At 45.0% G+C, this 24,780-nt stretch overlaps 1 protein-coding gene across 1 annotated transcript in view; it reads left to right on the top strand.

Moving 5' to 3' along the window:
- The window catches only part of LOC147901299 (uncharacterized), a 221,363-nt gene that overhangs the window by 106,543 nt on the left and 90,040 nt on the right, over positions 1 to 24,780 (top strand). Inside the window, exons 9-12 of the mRNA XM_087376466.1 lie at positions 652 to 726; positions 890 to 1,075; positions 23,441 to 23,587; positions 23,777 to 23,893. Coding sequence (XP_087232592.1) covers positions 652 to 726; positions 890 to 1,075; positions 23,441 to 23,587; positions 23,777 to 23,893 — 525 coding nt within the window. The remainder of the gene's footprint in view (positions 1 to 651; positions 727 to 889; positions 1,076 to 23,440; positions 23,588 to 23,776; positions 23,894 to 24,780) is intronic.

Raw genomic sequence — 24,780 nt, 5'->3', positions numbered from 1 at the left:
CTGGGGCTGCCATGCTGGGATTTATTAGATTCTTATAGGTTGGGACTGCCCTTGGTCACTTGTGGTGGTCAGTCTAGGCTATTTATGGCCCAAGCATGCCACATGGCCATTGTAGGCTATATGTGACCCAATCTTTCACATGGTCTCTTTGGGCTATCGATTCACTCCCTGTGTAATTGAGATAATCTTGGGAACCCCAATTCAAAGCTAGAGCCTAAATCTAAATGCTGAAGGTGAAGCCAAGGCAGAATACAGAGACACGGGTCAAACTAGGCTCAAAGGTTGAGGTCAAAGACCACACCAAGCCTGACTAAAGCGTAGCCCAGAGATGAAGCTCAGTCTCAGTCCTAAAATAAAGCAAAAGATGTCACAGTCTCAGTCCTAAAATAATGCCCAGAGATGAAGCTCAGTCTCAGTCTCAGTCTCAGTCCTAAAATAAAGCAAAAGATGTCACATGTTTACATCCTTAAACTATATGATGGAATTCTTGACCAAATCAAACTACATCTATTGGGGATCCTTCTTTGTTTTGATTGCACCAAATCATACTTCTATTTCTATCATGTGGCATCAGTCTAGCTCCAAGTTCATTTAATGCGAATGTTGGTTGCATGTATTCTCATGAATTAACCTCCGATTCTCACATGACAGGAGCAGTCAGTGAATGAGTTGAAGAAGGAACTTGAAATGGCTAGCCTTGAAGCTGATCAATACCTTGCAGACCGGGTTTATTTCAAGCCTTGTATTTAAAAGTTTTTTGCTCTGCAAATTCTTAGTTCTTTTTATCTGCATTGTATTGTTCTTATCAAAACACACTGTCTGAATTATATAAAATTTTCTCTGAAGACATAGGGAGTTTTATTGGTGGGTTATATGATTGGTGATACAGGTTAACTATGACATGCAGCTGAAATCAACACAGATAGATCATAAGCATGAGCAGGAAGTCTTAACCCAGCATGTCAAAGAGAAAGAACGAGTTCTTCGTAAGCTGAAACACATTGACAATCAGTTGAAGGCAATCCAAGAAATGATACCATTGGTGACAGCTGAGAACGAGAAAGTGCATCACCAAGTAAGCAAGTCCTTGATCTGAACTCTTTAACATATAGTTTGTTAGAAATTTAATATAGATTTTGAATAACGTACAAACTTGTTGATGAGGGTATGAGAGAACTCTTGCGAGGTTGAATGTAAATCGTGGCTATGAGTGTCTGAAGTAAGCTATGATAAAGGCCACTTGGCCACGTAGACAACCAGTCAATATGTAAAAAAATATATCTCTGTAAAGGGAATCTTATTCTCAAGTTCTCTAGATAGCTCTCCTTCTCTACCCAATCTATTCATCCCTTACTTCTGTCCTTTGTACTTCTTTTGGGTCTTTGGAGCAATAGCTACAATTGATATATATCCACAAGTGGTATCAGAGCTGCAGTCTGATAACCATGCTGAATAAATGCTAGCTTAGTGCTATTTTCTTGAGAGAATCTCAATCAGAAAGCTTATCAGCGTCAACATGAGTGATACAACCAGATCAAATGGAAGTGCAACCACCATGAAGTTCCCTGTAATAACTTCCATGCATGGAAGATCAACATGCAAATGGTCACGATGGAGAAGAGACATATCGCAGAGCAGAGGAATTTGAGAAGTGGGAGAAGAAGAATGGGCTATATGACTCATTGCCTTGGATTAACAAGCTACAATGACCACGTGGATTTCTTGCCTGCAAAATGAAATAGGATGAGAAGACATTCGCATTCATGAACTAAATCAAATAAGACAGGAATATGATCCATCTTCACACATGAAATGATGCCTTCAGATTTTTCCTTTCAATATCACTAAACTGACACTACCCATTGGAGTGAGATGAATGAAGAAGGGTCCTTTTCACCACTCGCTAACTTGGGTTTGTACTTCAAGAACTTGCTCTTATACAATAATGGTCTACATATGGAATCCATAGGACATGAATGCCTCTAGACATACAACAACCAAAAAGGGCAATATTTGGTACTAGCCTTAATGTTATGCAACAAAAAAAGGAACACATCCCAATCCCCTAGGCAATTGATGCATATCTTGGTCAAGACACTACATATGGTTTTGGTATTTCTTTCTGGCAATGGGTATGTATATTTCCATTTTGTAGGACTCGGCTGAAAGGTTGAGAGGAAAAAATTTCTAGAGCCCCATGTTGGCATGCATCGCACTTTGCACATGGGAATACTTCGGCCACCAAAACTTTGATATCATGGTTTTGCTGCTAGCAATCAATTTGGGGGCTATGATGTGTCCTCCTGCCAACCCAACATGGGCCTCAAGGATCACGTGGAGCCACGCCGCACCTGCTTAAAATGTGATTATACAACTATCTGGTAATCAGCTTGAAGGATGTGCGCTAGATGATCCTTTTTATTTCTAAATCGATGTCAATCCCTCTGGAAGACTCCTTGGGACAACAGTTGTACCACAACCTCGTACCATGGTGGACATGATTCTAGAACAAGCAAACATGCGTGCAACTCTATCGTCACCCCAAAAAGTTGGCATCAGGCAATTCTTCATCCATCCTTGTAGCAGCTTTCCACAAAAAGAGTCATGATATGTAATTTTCTGGCTAATGCAAGCACTTGGGTCAAACCAAAATCTCCAAATGAAATTCTTGGAGTAGATAAATCAGGCTACTAATTTGGCCTCCTAGATAGAGTGACCTTGTTCAACAACTACTTTAGTGCTTGAAGATTAATGACAGTGAGCTTATTGCCCAAAAGGTAGTATTGATACTTGATCATGGCATAGACCATTGCCAAGCCCCCTCATTCAGTAATATTGTTATTCTGTTGTGCACTTGTCTAGTAGTGAAATAAGATCGGAAAATTTTACTTTGGGGTCTTTATCTAGTTGGTTCAATACCACACAGATTGCCAAAGCATTAGCATACCAATAAATGTGGAGAATGATGTCTCAATTGGGTTGGATAGGTGCTCTTACCAATCTCCCTTTCAAGTCATCAAAGGAAACTGCTGAGCCTTCGAATGATTCCTCTTGGCAAAGAAGTCTTGCAAGTGATAGCAACATCTACATAGCAACAAATGAATTTTTGGCATGTCCCAAGATGGACTTGACCTAGCTGGGATGTGGACATGGCATTTGCAGAAACAACTTAGAAGTATAATGTCCCAGTGATTGTTACCAAAACCTCTCCACTTAGGGCACAGCAAACACCTTGTACTTGAGCCTCAAAAAACGAAGACTCCTTAGCCTTTTATTTCTCCTTCATACGTCTTAATCTTCTCCAACTCTTTTATGTGCTGCAATTCAGCAATTTCCACCTCTAGTGGAGATTTTCAAAAACAGTGCTTTTGGTGGGTCAAAGCTGAGTTGTGACCTCTCCATCTTTACTGCTGCTTTTAAAAAGATAGAGTGGCATGCCCATGCAATTTATCAATTAACCTTGCGGCAACAGAGGAGGGAAAGGATTTCAAGAACTATCCCTTCATGGTGATGCCATTAAGGGGAGTTGGCATCATAGCACAACTAGAACATTCATGCAAGTGTACAACTCAGATACTTTGGCTTCATCATGATGATAGACAACCCCATGCGCTCAAAATTCTCCGTCATCCTTTAATTTGATCATGTTTGGAAATGTTCACAAGAGAATTGATTGTACCAAACATCTGCGGCATGAAGGGAACATGTTTTTGGAAGGCATAATCATTCTCCTCTCCCTTTTCCTTACATGCCATGAGAAACTTCCTAACATGTGCTTCCGCACCCTCATGCATCTGCCCCTTAAACATTTGCATCTTCATGTGAACCTTGTCGAGTACCTCTAGGAATCATCCCCTCTTTGTAGGATTAGGTCCAACCATTGCAGACATGGCACCACCATGAACCAGGCTTAGGTCTGACCATTGCAGACATGGCACCGCCATGAACCAGTCTTACATGCAAGGGTTACCATGGTTTGTGTGGACATTGGTAAAGATTAGAAAGGGCCTAAAGCCATGGTAGAAAATGGTTTGGGAGCCATTGTTGAGATTAAAAAGGAGGTCCATATAGAAGGGGAGGTCTTTACTGATGCAAATGTTGGTGGAAAGGACATAAAGGGTGCAATAGTGGCGTTAGATATGGTCAGAGAGAATATAAAAGTAGTTGGGCTCACATAGAATGTAGAGGCATGGATGGAGGAGCGAATAAGGATGGAGACGCCCAAGATGATGTGAGAGAAGATGGAAAGGTTAGGAATGGGGAAAACATGAAGAGAGAAGGGAAGGACACAAATGGCGAAACATGGAGGGAGTAGAAATCACTTCGGGGATACTCTCGATGTTGAAAGACTACCATAGGTGAAGTTGATCCCATGCTTGGTACCAATACTGCACTTGAATGGAAGAGGTTACCAAACCTGATGAAGGAATACGATGCCTTTGAAGAAGTCCCATCCTCCTTTTCTTCATTCTTCATTCACTCTTCACTCTATACCTGTTCCTCTCCTTTGAAATCTTGTCTTTAGGACTTGTTGGTTTAAATATACAGAGCTTCTATGAAACAGGTGCCCATGATGCTATTGCCCATAATAAGCTCACTTCTTGCCTGAGTTGAGGCCTTTCAAAGATTTCATCTCATGTATCGCTTGTTATACCTTACTATTAGGACCATCAGGACCCAAGCAACTCCCTTGGTCTCCTCCTCTGTCTCCATTCTTTTGTTATCGAGGATGCACACCTTAATCCTGTGAGAATGGTGACTCATGTTGAGCATTTATTGTTTGCTTCAGAGTGGTATGTTGACCCTCGTCCTGAGGGGTTTTTTTTTTTTTTCTCCGAAAAAACAGTGCTGATTATATTACTTCGAAAAACAAGATACATGGGGTCAGTTTTGCAGCTGACGGGGCTGCGTTCACAAATCGGACGCAGCCCTAAGTAGAAACAAAAAGCTCTCTCTCACGGAGGGATCAGGCAGGTGTGAAAAAATAGCCAGAGAGGCGGTGAATAGCACCACTGAAGGCCCTGAGAAGTATGCTCGAAGAAGAGGCCCTGCGTATCCCAATCTCGGAGGAAGCGTCTCCGCTTCTCCCGGCCAGCCCGGGAATCCCCCTGGATCTGGTCCCACTGGCCCCTGAGTGTGTGGATAATCTCGCTCCAGATGTCGGCCATGACTTGGGCAGTCGAAAGAGAGGTACCACCGAGGATCTGCGTGCAGCGCGAGGTCCAAATGTGCCATCCGATGATGCTGCTAATAATCTCCCAGACTGGCTGCCTCTCCTGAGATTCTGTGTCCGCCTCTGCCAAATGCTGCGGGATGCCCACAAGCAGCCCCCAAGTCCCCTGTGTGATAAGGAACATGGGGTCCTGCGGGCCTGCCTCGAACAACTGATGATAGCCTAGTGTGGTGCTGCACCAGCAGAACGAGCCCCAGGTGATCAAACCTAACTCCGGTGCTGCGCGAGTAAGGATCCTGAAGGCCCACCTCCACACATCCTGGGCGCGAGTACAGCTCCACAGGCAGTGCTTTGGTGATTCCTCGTCCTCATGACAAATCTGACAAAGTCCATCCTGACCAATCTGCCGCAACCAGCTCCCCACTGGAAGACCCTTGTGGGCGAGTAGCCAAAGGAAGTAGGAAATCTTCTGCGGCCGCCAGCTCTCCCACAAGGCCTTCCAGAAGGCCTGCAAAAATAGCCTGGAGATACCCTGAGCATACCAACTGGGCTGCTGGGTGGGCGGTCGGCTCTGCATCCTCCCGAGAACTCTCCTGCCCAACTTCGTGCTGTAAGCAAAGAAAGGGGTCGGCTGGGTCCCAGTCAAGCTCTGACAGGGCCCGCCCCTCCCAAAGCCAGAGGCGCCATAACTGCAGCTGATCCTGCTCTATACTAGGATCGATCCGCCAATCCTTCCCCACGAGGCCTACGACACGAACCCTCTACCACGAGAGAAGGGGGTCGATGAGCACACCCTCACTCCTGAGTCGGCCGTCCCCCAAAACCGCGAAGAAAGATACAGAGGTGTCGTCCAGCCGGCCTGCAACCACCAGAGGGATGCCACGGGGGGTGAACTGTCCAAGCCAACAGGCATCACCAGGCATGAGGATCTGAATCTCGGGTGGAACCAGCCAATCGGCAGGAATCGCTCCATCTATCTCTGTGCGTCTCGCCTGAGCTCCACGGACACCTCCGGCTGCGGCTGCTAGAGCAACGGTCTCCAAGTGTCTGTAAGTGTCCTGCCAAGCTCGAAGGGACCGGGCTGGCCCCCGCATCCAGCCGTCCCACGAGATATGTGACCTCTCCCCCAGCTGAAGGCCCAAGGTATCTCTGACTTGATCGTTCCAGATGAGCGGCTGGCGGTCGATCTCCTCCTGACTGCTAGGAGGGGACTGGAGGAGACTGAGATGGAGTCGCCTCCAAACCGTGAGAAGGCTACGAATGAGCGGGGAGCAGGGGTGAGTAAGCGGTGCAGAGGTGAAGATCCACCGGAGGGACGGTAGCCACTCTCCACCTCGGCGCGGGACGCAAGAACTGATCCCCTGCTGAAGTAACATCTTCCATGTTTGCCCCCCCGGGGTCAAACCGCGGATAACTAACTTGCCCAGCAAGGCCTGACTCTGAAGCTCAGGATCAATGACCCCCAAGCCACCCTCAGCCTGCGGAAGAATGACTGTCTGCCAGGCTACCCTGGCTCTGGTATCTCTGAGACCATCCCCCCTAGACCATAGGAAATTCCGGACCATCCTCCTGAGCTGTGCCACGCAGGATCTCGAGAAGCACCAACAAGAGGCCACATACTAGGCCGTGGCCAGGAGAACCTGGTTGACTACAAGAGCACGACCTGCAAGAGAGAGCTTAGCAGTGCTCCAGAAAGCCAGCTTCCGTCGTATGGAATCTAGCACCGGGAGAAACTGCTGAGCTGGCGTGATGTCCAGGCCGACGTGAAAGCCGAGATATCTCGTAGTCTGTCCCCGCGGGATCCATCTGAAACCCAAAAACCTCCCCCACTGTGAGCATGCCCCAGGGTTTGTGAGAAAACCAACTGATTTGTTCCAGTTGATTTTCGCACCGGCTGCCGAGCAGAAGACCTCTAAGGCCAGCCTCACCCTCTCCAGCATCATCTCATCATCCTAAACATACAGCGCTGTGTCATCTGCATACTTCGAGTCCAGGAGCTCCGTGTCCTCCCTGATGTGAAGGCGAACACCCCGGATCCCTGTCGACCTCGCCCGAAGATAGTATGTCATCACCTCGGCGAAGAAGAGAAACAGGTAAGGAGTGAGGGGGCAACCCTGACGCACTGATCTCTCCAATCGAAATCGTTCACCCATCCTGCCGCCGATGATGACCCTGCTAGACGCTGTCCTGTATAACGCTGAGATACCCTGAATCCATCCTACTGGGAATCCAAGTCTCTCCAAAGTACCCTCCAGGAAGGACCAGTCCACTCGATCATAGGCCTTCTCAAAGTCGAGAAGTAGGATGGCTAAGTGCGACCCACTGTGCTGAGCCCACTCCGTCGCCTCTGAGAAGGTGAAGACATTATCCAGGATACTGCGATCCTGGACAAAGTCTGTCTGAGTGTCATGAATGAGGTCAGGAAGTAGTGGCCGAACTCTGGCGTTGATCATCTTGGCAAGGATTTTATAGGCAGTGGTGAGGAGAGTGATCGGGCGCCACTGACGGATCTCCTGACGATCTCCTGACGATCTCCTCCCTTCGGGATGAGGCAGATCAATCCCGAGGAGAGGCTCTCTGGCATATGTCCGCTGCTGAAAATCCTCTGGAGGGCTGCTAGGAGGGGCTGATGGATCTGATCCCAGAAAGAGGAGAAGAAAGCGCGAGAAAGTCCATCCTCGCCAGGGCATTTCTGCCCATCGATGGCCATCAAGGCCTCCTGCATCTCGACAGTGGTGAACGGTGCCATCAGCGTCGTCTGCATGCTAGGCTGAACAAGGGACGGAATGTGCCTCCACACCTCCTCGCGGGAACGTCTAGTACGGGGGGCAAGCTGGTCCTGCTGGAAAAGAGTCTTGTAGAAGTCGGTAGCCAACCCTAAGACCTCTTCCTGGTCGGTAATGATGTGCCCCTCCGCTGTCCTAAGACTCCGGAGCTGGTCACCTGCTGCCCTCTGGCCGTGCATCCTGAAGAACTCTTTGCTCATCCGGTCGCCCTTCCGAGCCCAGTAGGAGAGGGAGGCGTGATAAGAGAACTCTGAGCGACGCTGGAGAGTCTCCTCAAGAAGGGCTCTGGATCCGAAACTCCTCCGAACCCGGAGCTGCCTGTTGGAGTCGCTGAATGGAGGCGAGGTCCCTACGAAGAGCTCTCTCTCTGCCCCACCACTCCTGGCGAACCTGAAGGGCTGCGAGCTGGCAAATCTGCCTGGACTCCTGCAGAGCCTGCGCCACCGACTCTACCAGATCCACGCACTCGCCCCAATCTCTGTCCCAAAGGCTACCGATACTCCTGCGCACCTCCTCCCTAGAGAAGATGGAATCAGGAATCTTGCATGAACGGGGAGGAAGGGACTGAGCTGCCGAGTCTAGTGATAAGAGCACTGGCGCGTGGTCGGAGAGCGTCGTCCCTGGCACTACACCCACCTAACCACCTCTGCTGATGGCCCAATCACTGACATAAAATCTGTCCAGTATCTCCAGGAGTCTGACCCCTTCCCTGCGGAAGCCCCACGAGAAGTCCAAGCTCTCGTGCCATCAGCGGAAGGACAGGTCTCTCTAGCTGTCCCTACCTCCTGTCGCAAAGAGAAAGGAATCCCAAGCGGACTGCTCTGCCTGAGCTATACCTGTAAACTCTGGTCCTCTGCCCTGCTGGTCCTCCAAAGTCTCCGGATTGTTGAAGTCACCTCCAACAATCCACGAATCCATGTCTGGGAGAATTTCTGTGAGTGTCCTCCAGAAGGTGGCTCTGCGTCGAAGGTCTGTGGGTGCATAGATGTTGAGGATTCCTATTTTGGAGCCCTCCAAATCTAGGCCAACCCAAAGTGCACGGCCTGGGATCAACGTACCGTGGCCAAAAACTCCCTGGGCAAACGGCTCGCAAACGGAAGTGCAGACACCGCCACTCCTCCCCTGTGCACCGATCGAGGGCTCCCAATAAGTGTGAAAGCATCCAAGGAGGATCTTCCCGCAGCTACGGGTATGAGCCACTGAAAGCTTATGCTCCTGGAGCAGGAGTATATCCAAGCGACCAATCACTGCTGGTTGAAGTTCCTGTCTCAAGATGAGCTTCCTAGGACCACGGGTGCCAGAAGAATGAAACCCGTTCACGTTCCAGGAGACAAGGTGTAAGCTCATGATGAGGACTGGTAGGCTACAAACAACTGTCTGCTCGCGGCTGAGGTCGATGAAGAAGCTGGTATTTCGGAATGAAGGCACTGACGCTTCTGTGAGGGTTTGGAGGGGGAGGCGGGGTCATCCTGCCCGTTCTTCAAAACTTTTAGCAAAGGCGTGAGGCCTTTGGTGCCATGGACAAACGCTTTCTGGAGCCAACTCGAGATCTCTGAGGTAGTCATCCCGTAGAAGGCGTGAAGTTTCTGAGGAGTCCAGGCTCTGACATCCTGTGGGAGGGGCCACGACAAAGGGGGCCTAAGGATCACAATCAATTTGAAACGCTTGGCGGCGCATCGCCACCGCAGGCGCACGTCACCCTCGGACCACTTTGAGATTGTCGGCTTTAAGGTGGGGTCCCCATAAACTATCTACAGTGGGATCCTAGCAAGTAGAAATAGATGGACTGTGGCTTTATGGCAGGGTCCCCATAAACTGTTTCATGCTGCTGTTAGTAATGCCATAAAATTTCAGATTTGAACCAAGAACTGGAGACATCAAAAGCTACTCATTGGGAGCACTTTCATATCACCTTGGATTCTTAAAGATGCTTTAGAGGCTTTGGAGATCCCTTAGGGATAGAAATATCACGCATGTCTTTTGTCTTTATTCATGGAAGGATTGCTGTTAACGAATGGAGAGAGATGTTTGGAGCTGACCCATTTTGAGAGAGATGTTTGGAGCTGACCCATTTTGCTCATGGTACTCACATCCTATTGAGTTTTATCCGAGATTGCCTTCCAGGGGGGCTACAAGGCAGCTCTCAACTGGCTCCCACGCTGATTCTAGATGGATTTTGGGTGACTTCAACATCCCAAAGATCAGAATTTTCAATTAATATAAGACCTCCTACGCAGTACTTTCAGGCGGCTCACAAAATAATTAAGAATCCCTAGAAGTTCTTCAGGTAGTCCTCAAAAAAAGGAAAAAAGGCAAATTGTTATCGGCAGCTCCCCCCCCCCCACACACACAAAAAAACGAAAAGAATTGACCTTTCTTTTTAGAAATTCACCTCCTTTTCTAAACCTCTGCCTCTTTGTTGACTTAGCAGGCTACAAACACCAGAGACAGAGTGGCTTGGGAGGCTTTGATTCTCCCCCCGTGGGAAGGCGGCCTCAATAGCATTGATCTTGAGTTGCAGTGTAGGCCCCTTCTTTGCAAGATTGTGGTTAAAGGGCTTTTATCAGGACAGGAACCATGGATATATTTTTTCATTCGTTGCATACAGCCCTGCTCTCTTTCCAGAGGTGGGGATTGGAAAGATAGTACCCGGTGGATTTTTACTCGAGCTCATCTCATGGTTCCTTCCTCCCTTCTTATGGCTGCTATCCTAAAAGCTTAGGGCAGCTTCAAGAGTTATCTTCAGAGACTCCCCCCCTCTTCACTGTGAGGGATGGAAAGACAACCTATCATGTGGAATACAATATGCTTGATCATCATGGTAGACCTCTTGGTACTTCTCTTTATATGCAATGGTCTATATGGGGAGAGGTCCCCTTTTCTCTATGGGTTCCTGGAAGGATTTCAAAAACCTTCTGCATGATTGTAAATTTCAGTTAGTAGGTCACCTCAAAGGAGAATTGAACAGATTGATGTAGCCAAATCCTTGGATTGGGAGAAAGGAGAATTGAGAAAATTGATGCAGCCAAATCCTCTGATTGGTGGTTACATATGACATGCCTCATCATTGCTCTACTTGGCCTATGGGATTTTACGAGGTTAGGTTTCCCACTTCCCGTCATAGGACTACGATGAGGCTGACATGCATGCCTTGGTTTTTAATGTTCACTCTGGGAGCAGGTTGTCTAGGTCCAGGGAGGATGAGGATATCCTATCTGAATGTTGCTTTTGAGCCTGTCAAGGTCTTGGGTCATGTGGAGCAATGTTCGTTTACTTTAGGTTGGTAACTAGTCCCTAACCCGGATCACATTCCCTTGGGTTCATGGAATGCATTTGGCTCTATGGAGATGGATACTACTTCACGACCACAGGTTACTTGGCAGCCTGAGAGGAGGTTTATAGGAGTATGAGGAGAATGCTCACGAAGAAGAAAGTTATGGATCGTATGGGGCCTTTTCACTACCGATGAGCTCAAGAGAGTGATTTTTGCTGTATGGAAAGGTAAGTGTTCATCAGGAGAGGATAATTTATCGCCGATTGCCTTTTTTATCTCATTGGGAGCTTATGAGGTTGGACATTCTCATAACTTTCAAGATTTCATGGAGACCCGGTGGCTAATTCACCTTATTCCTAAAGGCAACGAAGGTAGGCTTGAAATGTCACAAATTACAATGGCAGCCCATTACCTTGCTTGGATCTGCTTACAAAATCCTAGCTAAGGCCATCAACCTGAGACCTGCCCCTGTATTAGCAAACATTATTCAGCCCATCAAGATAGGCTTTGTATGTGGCTGGAGCATTTTAGATAACATCTTTACTTTTTGGGAGGCCATAGTGTTGGCATGGTTCTGCCAAGAGTTTGCCGGCGAAAGAAGCTGAAGTTTCTTCTCTCGGATTTTCTCCTCTGCTGCTGTCACCACCATGAGACTCCAAAGCTTACTTTTTTTTTGTAGCTCCTTCATACTCTCTGTTAAGATCGTCTCAAAACTGTGTGGGAAGGAAGTTGCAAACATGAGTGCGGATTTCTGTGCTGTGATGCCGTGCGATGGATTTCCTAAAGCTTTTTTTCTCCAAAGTTCCTAAGGTTTGGCTAAGACCCTCATATGCCAACACGTGGCATAAATGTAGAACCCTAACTTTGGCCCTTTGCAAGATTCTCCTTAGTCAACTGAAAGGTTGAGTGAGAAATTTTCAATTCTATAAATTATCTTTTTGGAAATCTGTTTTGAGCTATTTGTTGGCCGTTATCTTCTCTACATAAGCATTGTCTTAGTGATTACATGGCTACCGACAACAATTATTTCGTCAAGAAAGACCATTTTGATGGAAGAAAATATCATACAACCATAAAAGTGAAGATGGGTCTGATCGAAAGAGAATTATTTTTGGAGTTGACAAAAAGCCCTTTGCTCATCAAACCAAAGACTTGGCCGATTGTGTAACTCTAGATATGAAGGCACTATCCTTTCTGGTTTCTGGGCTCTTCTCTCGTTTCCCTCCGTCAATCCACTCCCACTCCTCAGGGCCAAGTAACATGTGGTCATGAAGTAGTGCCAAGCAACATTCTATAAAAGTACGTGACCACATATCCTACATCCTGTGGGCTAGCTGCAAATGGTGCCATCTGGCCTCCTCAATCTCTTGATGCCCTCCCTCGAATGTCTCAGGCTTATGGTCTGAAAGAAGTCTCTAGCAACTGGGTCTCGACTCTGAGTCTAGAAGGCAGCCTTATCATGAGATCTGTACTCTGGTCGGGCCTTCTGCATGGCTTGAATCTCTACTCTGGCAATTTGCATCCTCTCTGCCACCCAAGGACTCTCTGGTCCCCCTCTCCTCCAAATTCCAATCTTTGTAGGGCTACCAATCTTGCACGAGATACTCCTCTACCCAAACGTGCGCCTCACCTGGTCTCAGCCTCAGGGCGGTGGAGAATAGCAGTGATCTCCTATAAGCATTAGTATATATCTTGAGCTGTTGATCCCCTCTGAAAGGGTTTCCATCTCCAGATCTCTGCGATGGGCTCCCTGAGAGAAACCTCCTGGCATAAGAAGTCACTAATCCTAATAGCTAAAGGCTCCCCTCTTTGCTTCCCCAAAAGAATTAACAAAATAGAAAACTTGCATATCATTTTATAGCAACAATTATTTAGAAGATCTGCATTGTGTTATCTTTAATCTCTCCGAGATGCTGTACAAGTTTTGAGTATTATTGTACTAGGGCTGCCAACAATCCTTCCACTTTGAAATGACAAGACTTTGATGAAGACTTAGGAGATTGATCTCTGGATCCAAGGAAGCAACGTTACTTGGATTTCTCATCCAAAAAAATCTCTACCATAAGGTTCTCCACTTCTGATGGGTCTAAAGCTCCCCTAGCTTCACCTCTAAGATGTGAGTGGTTGTTCCCCCTTTCCTCGTATCATAGTGCTATGAAATAAACTCAGTGTTTACACAAGAGTAAGTATTTTGGTGATAACTCAGTTTGGTGAATGGAAGCATAAAGAGATAGCTCCTTCTTGTGGCTCCCCCTCCCTCCTTGCTACCCTGTTCCGGCTTCAGGATTCCATAGAATATTGCACATATTTCTTCTATCTGTGTCAACAAGTCTTACATAGCTAGAGCAGATTTTGTGTTGCATTGCACGATGCATCACCTCCTTACATAGCCCTAGGCCAGACATAATTTTTCTGAAAATGCTCCAACCCACCATTCAACAAGGAACAGCCATGTTGGAGCAAGAGAAAGATTGCAGCAACCACATTAGAGCATCCTCTAAGCTACATAAAGAGAAATCAGAGCTAGATAGGACTTGTTAGAACTATAGTGGGAGCAAAGCTACAATCAGTTCTACACACAAAGAGAAATCAATGAATATAAGCATCTAACTAGTTTTGACAAAGGACTGAAGTAGCACAGGGAGGTGGAGGAATTTGACAGAGTAGTCAAAGCATCACTTCAGGAAACCATCGGTGATGCTCCCCTAGAAGCTATTCAAGAGCAGAGTAGGCAATGCAATGGATAAGAGGATAATTACTCCTGCCTATCGAGGAGTTTTTCCTCTTAGTGTGTGGTAGGCACAGTGCAAAGGAGAGAATATGGTAGCATCACTGTTGTAGAGAGTCGAAGAGTCTGGGGAGGAGTGAAAATGGATTGCAGAGTGAGCTGCTGGATTGGAGTCTTCTTTGACATGGTCTCACTCTCTTGTCTGTACTATTGCAATGTGATGTCTTCACTCTTGTTGTTCCTTTTTGGATTTCACGCTACGGAGTAACTACAAGAACAATGCACTTGCATAAGTGTCCATAGGGTGGCGGTAATAATTTTGTAAGAATCTGACCCACTTCTTTAAGCAAGCTCCACTTTGATTCTCCCAACTTGCTTCATCCTACGCTCGTATATTTGCTGCACATCTCGTGTACCAATGCTTGAGCCTTGCAGCACTGGTAAGCTGGATTGTTTTGACCTTCCAAATGCCACTTAAGAGAGTGATGTGGTCACTTCCTCTAGGTACAAAATATCTATAACGATAGATTTTGGAGACTGCATTTGTTAGCCACAAAAACAGCATGTGTTCTTAGTTCTTTTTAAACCCTATTGAGATGGGAATTTCACATACCATCTATGGGATAACACCTAAAGGTAAAACGTCTAGCCTAACAATATACAGAGATTTAGACGTGCTTTTGAACACAGATAAAAGAAGAATAAGGCATGCAGTCTGCGAACTCTGTAGAAAATTTGTTAAGAAGCACTAGTAGCTATCACCACTATCATTCAGTCAACATACAAATGCTTTCTAGAATTTGATTCAACTTTAATATCCCATCATCAAACTTATGTCACAAAATGCAAATGGGGCCATAATAAAGTCTGGACAGATCCATAAAATGTGTATAGGAAAGGAATTGGAGTCCTCTACAAGAACAAGTCCAAACACAATCTTTGTTGGAATTTGAAGCCAAAGTGAGTAAAAAAATGTGTGTTCTAGTGTGTTCTAGTGTGAGTTCTAGTCTAGTGTGTCCTATGGATGCCACGTGTCATATTGGGAGTTATCCCATATGCATAGGTGTTCATATTGTAGGAACAAAGTGGAGACAGGTTGTGAACACAAGTGAGCAAGAGTGCACACATAAGAAAGCTCCAATAGAAATGTTCAAATGAAACAACACAAGTACTTGGTATATATAGTACCCAAGTGTTACTGGTCAACCATAGGGTTGACTTTATGCCTACAACACCATATCTTTGTAACCTCTTACGAATCCCCCATCAAACATATGGCTAAAAGTACCCTGGAAACGTCTCAGGTGTACCCTGCAGTACCTAAAGTACCATGGTTGCACAGATTCATCCAGATGGATATGCAACCTATGGGAGTACATGAAAACAATTACATTGTGAATCACTTCACAACCCCCCTTGACATTGTGAGAATGTCTCTAATCCCCAAGCCATGTCAATGTTGTAGGAAAAGACCTGTTGACAGGGCTTTGGTGAAGATATCCGTTACATTGTCCTCAGATGGCTCCCCTCAAATGTTTGCAGCCAATTAATGAGAATAGACAGCCTCATGTTTGGAGGCCACTAAAGATGTTGATGCAGCCCCGAGTGGCACAGCAGAGAAATCTATTCCACGTTGGGCAAGGTTGACCGTTCAAGATGCTAAGGATCAGCCTACCTTGGGCAAAACCAGGGCCAGCACTAAGAAAAATCAGAAAAAGGTCAATTTTGCTTTGATGACCTCAATGATGGAAGCTGAAAATGAGCCTCAGAGCTTCAAGGATGCTTAGCATAATCCGGCATGGCAGAAAGCTATGGAAGCTGAGATTAAATCCATTGAGAAGAATGCCACATGGGACTTGGTTGATGCGCCCATTGGGAAAAATGTGGCCGGCACGAAATGGATTTATAAGGTGAAATACCATTCAGATGGCACAGTTGAGAAATACAAAGCCCGTTTGGTTGCCAAGGGGTATGCACAAGAGGAGGGGATAGATTATGAGGAGACTTTTGCTCCAGTGGCCAAGATGACCATCATTCGTTCTGTCATCTCTCTTGCTGTGTTTTATGGTTGGTTAGTGTACCAGATGGATGTCAAGATGGCTTTCCTCAATGGAGATCTTAAAGAGGAGGTCTATGTACATCAGCCCCAAGGTTTTGAGGTGAAAGGAAAAGAGCACAAGATATGCAAGCTCAGGAAGGTTCTATATGGGCTGAAGCAAGCACCTCGTGCGTGGTATCATAAGATACATCAGTTTTTGCTGTCCCAAGGCTTCGTCAACACTCATACAAAGCAAAATCTGTATGTTCAGCAGCAAAAATCAGAATTGGTCATGTTGATACTATATGTGGATGACACCATACTCACTAGCAGTGATTTGCAGCAAATTATAGTAGTGCAGTCCGCTTTGCTTTATGTCACAACTTTGACATGACAGATTTGGGCCTATTGCATTATTGTCTTGGCATTGAGTTTTGACAGACCCATGATGGGATTTCTATGTCACATACAAAGTATTCGAAGGGGTTGTTGCAAAAATTTTTAATGGAGAACTGTAATCCTGTGGCTACTCCATTGGAAAAGGGACTCAAGCTGAGTAAGCATGATACTGCTGAAAAGTTTGATGACTCTTTGTATAGGGAGTTGGTTGGTAGCTTGATATATCTTTTCTTCACATAGCCTGATATTGCCTACGCCACGTGGCTTTTGAGCCAGTTCATGCATTGTCCCACGATCACACATTGGAATGCAGCAAAGAGGGTTCTTAGATATGTCCATGGCACTCTCGCTCTTGGCTTGCATTATGCTTCAGATTGTGATCTCAAGCTGAGTGGTTTCACCGACTCAGATTGGTCAAGGGACATTGACGATAGACAGTCCACTACTGGCTATTGCTTCTCATTGGGTTCAGCTTGTATCTCATGGCTCAGTAAGAAGCAAGAGCGAGTCTCTCTCCTCGAGTGAAGTAGAGTACGAAGCTGCAAATTCAGCCACTACGGAGTTAATGTGGTTAAGGAAGCTTTTGCATGACTTGCATCATGCAGAGGATGGCGAAGAAAACTCTATCTTCTATGACAGCCAGAGTTGCATTGCCATAGCCAACAATCCTATCTTTCATGCTCGCATGAAACACATTGAAAATCATTATCATTATGTATGGGATTGTATTTCTGATGGCTTCATTGATCTCATCTACTCAACATGTGGCAAGCCATCTGAACTATGAGAAGTAGAAGGGGAAGCATCAAGAGAATCCATCTCATCATCCTCAAAGTGGATGGTGTCCAAAGAGGGGTCATCGTATGGTTGCAAGTTTGCACTAGCGGGCTGCATGCACTCATTCTCAGCAAAGAGAACATCTCTGCTGATTATTACCTTCCTGGTAGCGGGATTATAAAGCCTAAATCCCCTACTTTCAGTGCTATATCCCACGAAAATGCATTTGACACTCTTGTCATCAAGCTTTGTCCGATGTGCATCCAAAACCAAAGCATATGCCACTGAGCCAAAAACTTTGAAATGACTAACTTTGGCTGAAAGCCATACAAAGCCTTAAATGGAATCACATTAACCAAAGCTTTGGTAGGGCATCTGTTCTGAATGTAAGTGGCTGTCACAACTACTTCTCCCCAAAAAGCCTTTGAGACTCTCTTGAATTTCAGCATGCATCTCGTCATCTCCATGAGAGTACGATTCTTCCTCTCAAGGATTGGATTATGCTGTGGTGTGTAAGGACATGTCAAGTGATGTTTAATCGCATGCTGCTTCCAAAATCCCTGTAATGCATGTGACATGTACCCTCCCCCTCTATCCAAGTTGAGTGTTCCAATTCTAGAATTGGTTTGGTTCTCAGCCATAGCTTTGAACTCCTAAAACCAATAGAACACCTCATATTTTTCCTTCATGAGAAAAAGCCATGTGAACCTGGAGAAGTCATCTATAAGGGTCACAAAGTACCTTGCTCCTCTATGCATGGGAATAGTCATGGGGCCACATACATCACTGTGCACTATCTGCAACACTCTGGTTGCCTTGGCCTAATTCTTGCCTTGTTTACTGAATGGCAAGCGATGCAATTTGCCAAGTGCACACCCCTCACACTTCATTTGTTGGTTGCTGCAATTTCGGAATTCCTCGAGTCATATTATTGTTGTATGAGTAGGACAATGCCCTGTGATGGACATGTCCAAACCTGGCATGCCATAAATCAACCTGGGAATTGTTTGCTACAGCCAATACCTTCTGATCATAAGGCTGAGCATCAAGCTTGTATAAGCCTCTGTCATATGTGCATGTTGCTACAACCTCATACCCTTTCTTTGGATCCTTGATCCTGCAGTGGTTATCCTGAAATTCGATCAACATATGTTGATCATGGGCAATGTTTGAAACTGAAATCAGATTTTGCCTCAAATCTGAAACATACCAAACATCTCGGATATACTTAACTTTCCCATTATCAAGCTGAATAGGAATGTGCCCAACTCCGATGATGTCTTGAGAAGCATCATTGGCACAGGTAACCTGTCTGCCACGAACAGGTGTGATGCTCTCAAACCACTCCTGGCAAGGAGTCATGTGTTTAGTAGCACCACTGTAGATATACCATGTATCTCTTGCAACAAGGGAAGCATCCCTTGATTAATTTTCAGCATTCAAATCCCCCTTGGCATCCATCTTCTCACTAAATGCAGCAAACACAATCTCTATCACCTTGGGCAAGATGAGCTTCACCGTGTGCATTTGAAGCACGAGTTTCAGTGGGGTTAACAAAATTATTGCTAGAGCTGTCCCTTTGCCTTTTCTTTTCATTGGCAATCCTTTTCTGACACTCTGCGATGTAATGTCCTGGCTTCTCGCAATAGTTGCATTTATGCTTTTTTTTATTTTTTCTTGAAGTGCTTGCATTCCCCTCCTTGGGCTGAGTTGTATGGCTGTGTTTTGGCTCAAACTTTTTCTGAAATTTGCCCTTTCCACTCATGGCAAGTGCTTGCTCACCCTGACGAGAGGCTTTGGCAAAATTTGAGCATCTCTCCTCTTCTTGCAACAAAGGCCCAACTAACTCATCGAACGAGAGTGGGACTGCCCTAAGAACAATGGTCAATGAAGTGACGAATGTGCCATATGAGGATGCTAAGCTATTGAGAGTAATAGAGACGAGCTTCTTGTCTTCTATTTCCTCATCAATACTTGCGAGCTGATCACGTAGATCAGTGATCCTAGCAATATGATCAGTGATGGCCTGGCCTTCCTGCATCTCGAGATACTTGAGTTGATTTGTCAAGGCAATGGCCCTTGCCTCATTCTTAACATGATACATGTTTGCCAATCTTTCCCATGCTTGCTTTGCATCCTTGCCTGACTTGATAGTCGTCATAATGTGCCTCTTCACATTTGTGGCAATCAAAAACATTGCTTGGGCATTGCAGTGGTCAAACTTCTTCTACTCCTCCGTCGATGCTATGGGACTAGCAGGAGGGGTTGTAGCAGTCTGCAGTCTGCTTGTAGTCTAATCTGAAGAAGCTGTGCTGGATGTAGATGAGCCTGCTAGCCTCACCTCATCCCCACCAACAATATCCCACAAGCCCTTACCAACCAAGATGTTCTTAAGCATGAATGACGACAAGGCATAGTTTGGTCCATCCAACTTGTCACCCTCGGACAAATTGCCAAAACTGTTAGAAAGAGTCGACATGATGCAAAATGGGATACCCACAAGCTGCAAATGTACTTGCAAAAAGAACTGCAAGTCCCAAAAGTGCATTGGCTGCAAATGTGCCTGCAAATCCCAAACAAATGCTTGCTGCAAATGCAAAGTACGACTAGCTGCTCTGAAATGCCACTAACTGCATAATGCAATCACTGCAAAAATGGCATAAACCAATCACTGCACTCTGTTGCAATCTGAAGTGCAATCCCAAACTGAAAATTCACAACCCAAATCTGAAATAGCGCACCCACGAGTGCTCAAATGCATCCACTGGAGCTCAAAGGCATCCACAACTGTAAAGTAACTCCAAATGTACCCAACAATGCAGAGTATCTGCAAATGCACCTGAGAGTGGAAGAGTATGGGCTGCAAAAACAGTCCCGAAGCGAAATACACAGCTCAAAACACTTACTGAAAGCGCACCTTGGCCCGGACCACCTGCAAAACAGTCCACTGACTGTGTGGGCAAGCTAGAGATGACAAAGGAGCTGAAGTGAGCTGCTTGGAGCTGAATGAAGTTGTCGGGAGTGCTTCTAAACACAATACACGTGTAGGGAAGAGCCAGGAGAAGTATGGAGACGCATGGAGCTGCTGGAACGCACCCGGGAGAGGCTAGAGCTGGAAAGAGTCCAGATCTGAGAAAAAACGCCAAAAAATAGCTGGAAACTACTCGAAATCACGTTCTGACAAGTCACACGGACTCCCAGCACTGTCGCGCAACAATACGGACAGATCCGTATGCCCGTACAATTGGACGGGCAAAAAAACAAAAAAAAAAATCCGCTCGAAATGGTGCGGGACAGGTTTGTTTGTATGCGCCTGGGTAGCTCAGAAATTTCAAAAAACGTAGAAATCAGATCTCAAAAGGTTAAAAAACAGCCACTGGACTGTTGGAGCTACCTCAAACGAAAGCTGGAGAGCTGAATGTGAGAACCAGGAACACTGGAGCACCAAGCTTGCAAGAGTTTGGAAGCAAGTGCGGGAATGGACTCCAGAGATGGAAGCGCTCTGATACCAAATGTAGGAACAAAGTGGAGACAAGTTGTGAACACGAGTGAGCAAGAGTGCATACACAAGAAAGGTCCAATAGAAATGTTTATATGAAACAATACAAGTACTTGGTATATATAGTACCCAAGTACTGCTGCTCAACCATAGGGTTGACTTTATGCCTACAATACCATATCTTCAGAATGTCTCTCAAGCAATCCTTATATGATAGTTTTGCTGCAAGAGACTTGGATGCTACTAGCCTTGAAGTGTTTTCTCACTATTTTTGAGTTCTTTCATTGGGCTCTCCTTTGGAGTCTAATGTCATGTACATTGATTTTATGTTAATATAGTCATCTGCTTTCACCAAAAAAAAGTGTGTGTGCTCTTATATAAGAGTTGTACTTGTCTAGTATCAAATCAATCAAGTATCAAGCTACAAGCTCTTTGGTCTACATGTGAGTACTCTCATTTTTGTTCTTTGCTCTAGTCATTTCATTATGCCTCCTTTTGAGTATCACTTCCTCTCTCCCTAGCCTACCCTCTTTCTCTCTCCCTCTTTCCACCATGTTCTTTCATGTGGTATTAGAGCCTCCCTTCCTACCCTCCCCTTCTTCTTGCTCTATCTAGAGGATGAGAGAAGCCCGCCAATGGAAGCTCCCCTCTCCTCTAAGGTAGAGCCTCCCTTCCCTTAGCCTTGCCATGGTTCCTCACCATCAAGTACTCTGCGGTCCTCGTTTGTGAGTTCAGCTCACTCCCGCATCAGTTCATGGTTCTCCCTCAGCATTGGCAGACATTCCTCGTCAGTTGGTCGCCAGAAACTTGTTTTGGAGCAGTCTAGCGGCTGTTTTTTGACCTTTTGAGGTATGATTTCTATGTTTTTTGAAATTTTGGTACTTCCCAAACATAAACGACCCTGTCCCGCACCTTTTCAAGAGAAAAAAAATTCATTTGTTTTGTACATAGGTACGTACGTCCGTACATACCAAGCAACTTGTCAGAAGGCGATTCCAAGCAGTTTTAGGCTGTTCTTTGGTATTTTTTGCTCAGATTTGGACTCCCGTGACCTCCAGCAGTGATTTGGGCTTCCCGAGCTTACCCACAAGTCATTTCGATTGTACCGACACTCCGGTACATTGACTTGAGGCTTTCGACAGCAGGGAATACTTTTTTGACACCTCGTCATCTCTGACATTGCGACATTGCGGTGTTTGACTGTCCCGAATAGACAAATATCATTTCTTTGAGCCTCTTCTGCGCATTCGCGGTGACTCTCCGATCGGCACATTGAGAGTCTTGACGTCATCTCCCTTGGTAGCTGCTCCTATGGCCTTCATCGACACATCATTCAAGGGCATTGTCGCCTGGTTCTTCAACGACATACCTCTTTGCATCAGGATGTGCACACTTTTGTGCGGTAGCTACTTCGGGCACATGGGTTCTCTGCCCTTGCTATGCATAAAATGAATGAAATATATCTTTACTATTTTATTGTTTGAGTCAAGGATACTCTGCCCTAGGTCGTCTCCCAAAATGAATGCAAATAAATCATGTGTGTTGAGTCAAAGGTTCTTTGCCTCCTATTTTGTTTTGGTGTGTGGCTCCATGTCTCTCATTAGCCCCTGGAGCTAGGATAGGATGTACTGTGGGAGCCATGTATTGGCTTTGATAGGTCTCGTTATCAGGCCTGGCTGAGTTCCAAGATGGTGGTGTATTCCTAGACCTATGAGTTGGTCATGTAGCCATGCTATAATGGAACCTCTGAGCATGTTGAGTCTCAAGCCATGAGAATGCTTGGATCAACAACCTCTGAACATGCTCAGACTTTAGCCTCTGAATTACATAGGGTGCACAGTTTGATGACCGTCATTGTCATGTTCTGTTCTTGGTTCCATTCCAATAGTCCCTCACCTTAGACCATCATTGTCATGTTCTGTTCTTGGTTCCATTTCAGTAGTCTCTCACCTTGCCTTCATGGGGGGTTGTTGGAATATGAAGCCAAAGTGAGTCAAAAATGTGTGTTCTAGTGTTTTCTAGTGTGAGTTCTAGTCTAGTGTGTCCTATGTATGCCACGTGTCATATTGGGAGTTATCTCATATGCATAGGTGTTCATATGTGTGTGTGTGCTCTTATATAAGAGCTGTACTTATCTAGTGTCAAATCAATCAAGTATCAAGCTACAAGCTCTTTGGTCTACATGTGAGTACTCTCATTTTTGTTCTTTGCTCTAGTCATTTCATTTTCATTTCATTATGTCTCCTTTTGAGTATCACTTCCTCTCTCCCTAGTCTACCCTCTCTCTCTCCCTCTTTCCACCATGTTACTTCAATCTTTACTATTATCATTGGTTTTTTCTTGATACAGCTCAGGACCCCTGGTTGTTGGTTCTCCCAGCTGGTGTATTTGATTAATTTTTATTTTTGTTCCCCTTAAAATGTATATGCAGTGCATGAGATAAGCCATTATCTTTCATCTCAGTGCCATGCTCCTCTATTCTGTCAATGTTCCCCCAATTTCTCTATTCTATTCACTTTCTAGCTATCCATATACTGTGTGATAATACAGGTGAGATACATCTCTGAATTGAATCTTCACTCAAACCATATGCATCAATAACATCATATCATATTGAGCAGACAAAACTTGCACGATCATTGCATTACATTGTGTCCTGTGTTAGTTGTCATTGTTTTCTTCCTAAATTTGAGGGTTTCCACCTAGTCTTTTTTTGTATCTACATCAAAAAGAGCTACAAAGTTTTTGATATTCTATCATTGATAGGTTGTTCTATCAGAGAATGAGAAAAAGAAAGTGAGTGCTTGTGTAGAAGAACTAAAGAAAGAGTTTGATCTTCAAATGCGAAATTACCTTGGGATTGAAGCTGTCAGCAAAGATGTCTCTGTAAAGCTGCGCAAAGGTTATAAGGAGGTAATAACTCGCATATCTGCATACATACTGGCCAAGCTTATTTTACATTCTTATAGACAAGGACTCTTTGATATCAAGTAACGAAATTGGTTGAAAATACAATGGTAATACGAAACCACTTTTATATATGGCATAATTTAAAAATGTTGAGAATTAGTGTTTGAATTATTTTTCATCACAATTGGCTAGGTGGAAAGGCTTGAAAGAGAGGTTTTAAGATCAATTGAGCTCGAATATGCACATCATCAACAAATGGGAGATCTGGCAAGCTTGCGGGAACACATGTGCCGGCTTTTGTCTTCCAAAGTAAAAATGCAACACTCCCTTTTATTATTTATATAACAATCTGACCAATGTATGACTTTCTCTTAAAACATTAGGTTCGTATTTTCAAATGGAATGAGAACACATAGTGTCAAAACTTTTCATTATGGAAAATGGAATGAGAATACATAGTGTCAAAACTTTTCATTATGGAAAATGGAATGAAAGTGGCACCCCCATCCGATAAGCACTTGTTTGAATAACACACCTAAGATCATGTTTTTTTATGGTTGTGCATGAAACTAAGACAAAAACGATGTTTAATGCTTGATCCAACATGCAAAGCATATCCGATGGGCACAATACTATGCATGTACTTCAACCTAGGTGGTATTGAGTTGTATGCAAAGTGGCGTGCCCATCCAATAAGTACTTGTTCGGATAACACACCTAGGAGCGTGTTGCATGACGGATGTGCATCACACTTAGGCAAAAACGGTGCTTATCTGACAATGCAAAGCATATCCAATGGATATAGTACTTTGCACGTGCCTAAAAATAGGTGGTATTGACTTTCTTGCACAGTGGAGCACCCATCCCTTAAGTACTTGTTTGGATAACACACCTGGAGCTCGTTTTTTTATGGTTGTGCATAACACAAGAAAAAACAGTGTATAACGCGTGATCGACCATGAAAATCATATCTGAAGGGAAAAATACTTTGCATATGTCTCAACATACCTGGTATTTAGTTGAGTTCAAAGTGGCATGCCCATACCATAAGTACTTATAGTTCAGATAACACACCTAGGAGCACATTTTTTGACGGTTGAGGATAACACTAGGGGGAAAACGGTGTATAATGCGTGATTGACCATGCAAAGCATATCCAATGGGCAGAATACTTTGTTTGCTCCTGAACATATGTG

Source organism: Dipteris shenzhenensis, chromosome 6 (assembly GCF_047967505.1).
Source record: "Dipteris shenzhenensis isolate YYH24624 ecotype China chromosome 6, Dip_SZ_1.0, whole genome shotgun sequence".
Lineage (NCBI taxonomy): Eukaryota > Viridiplantae > Streptophyta > Polypodiopsida > Gleicheniales > Dipteridaceae > Dipteris > Dipteris shenzhenensis.
The sequence above is the reverse complement of the archived record's forward strand: the minus strand, read 5'-3'. Positions and strand labels throughout refer to the sequence as shown.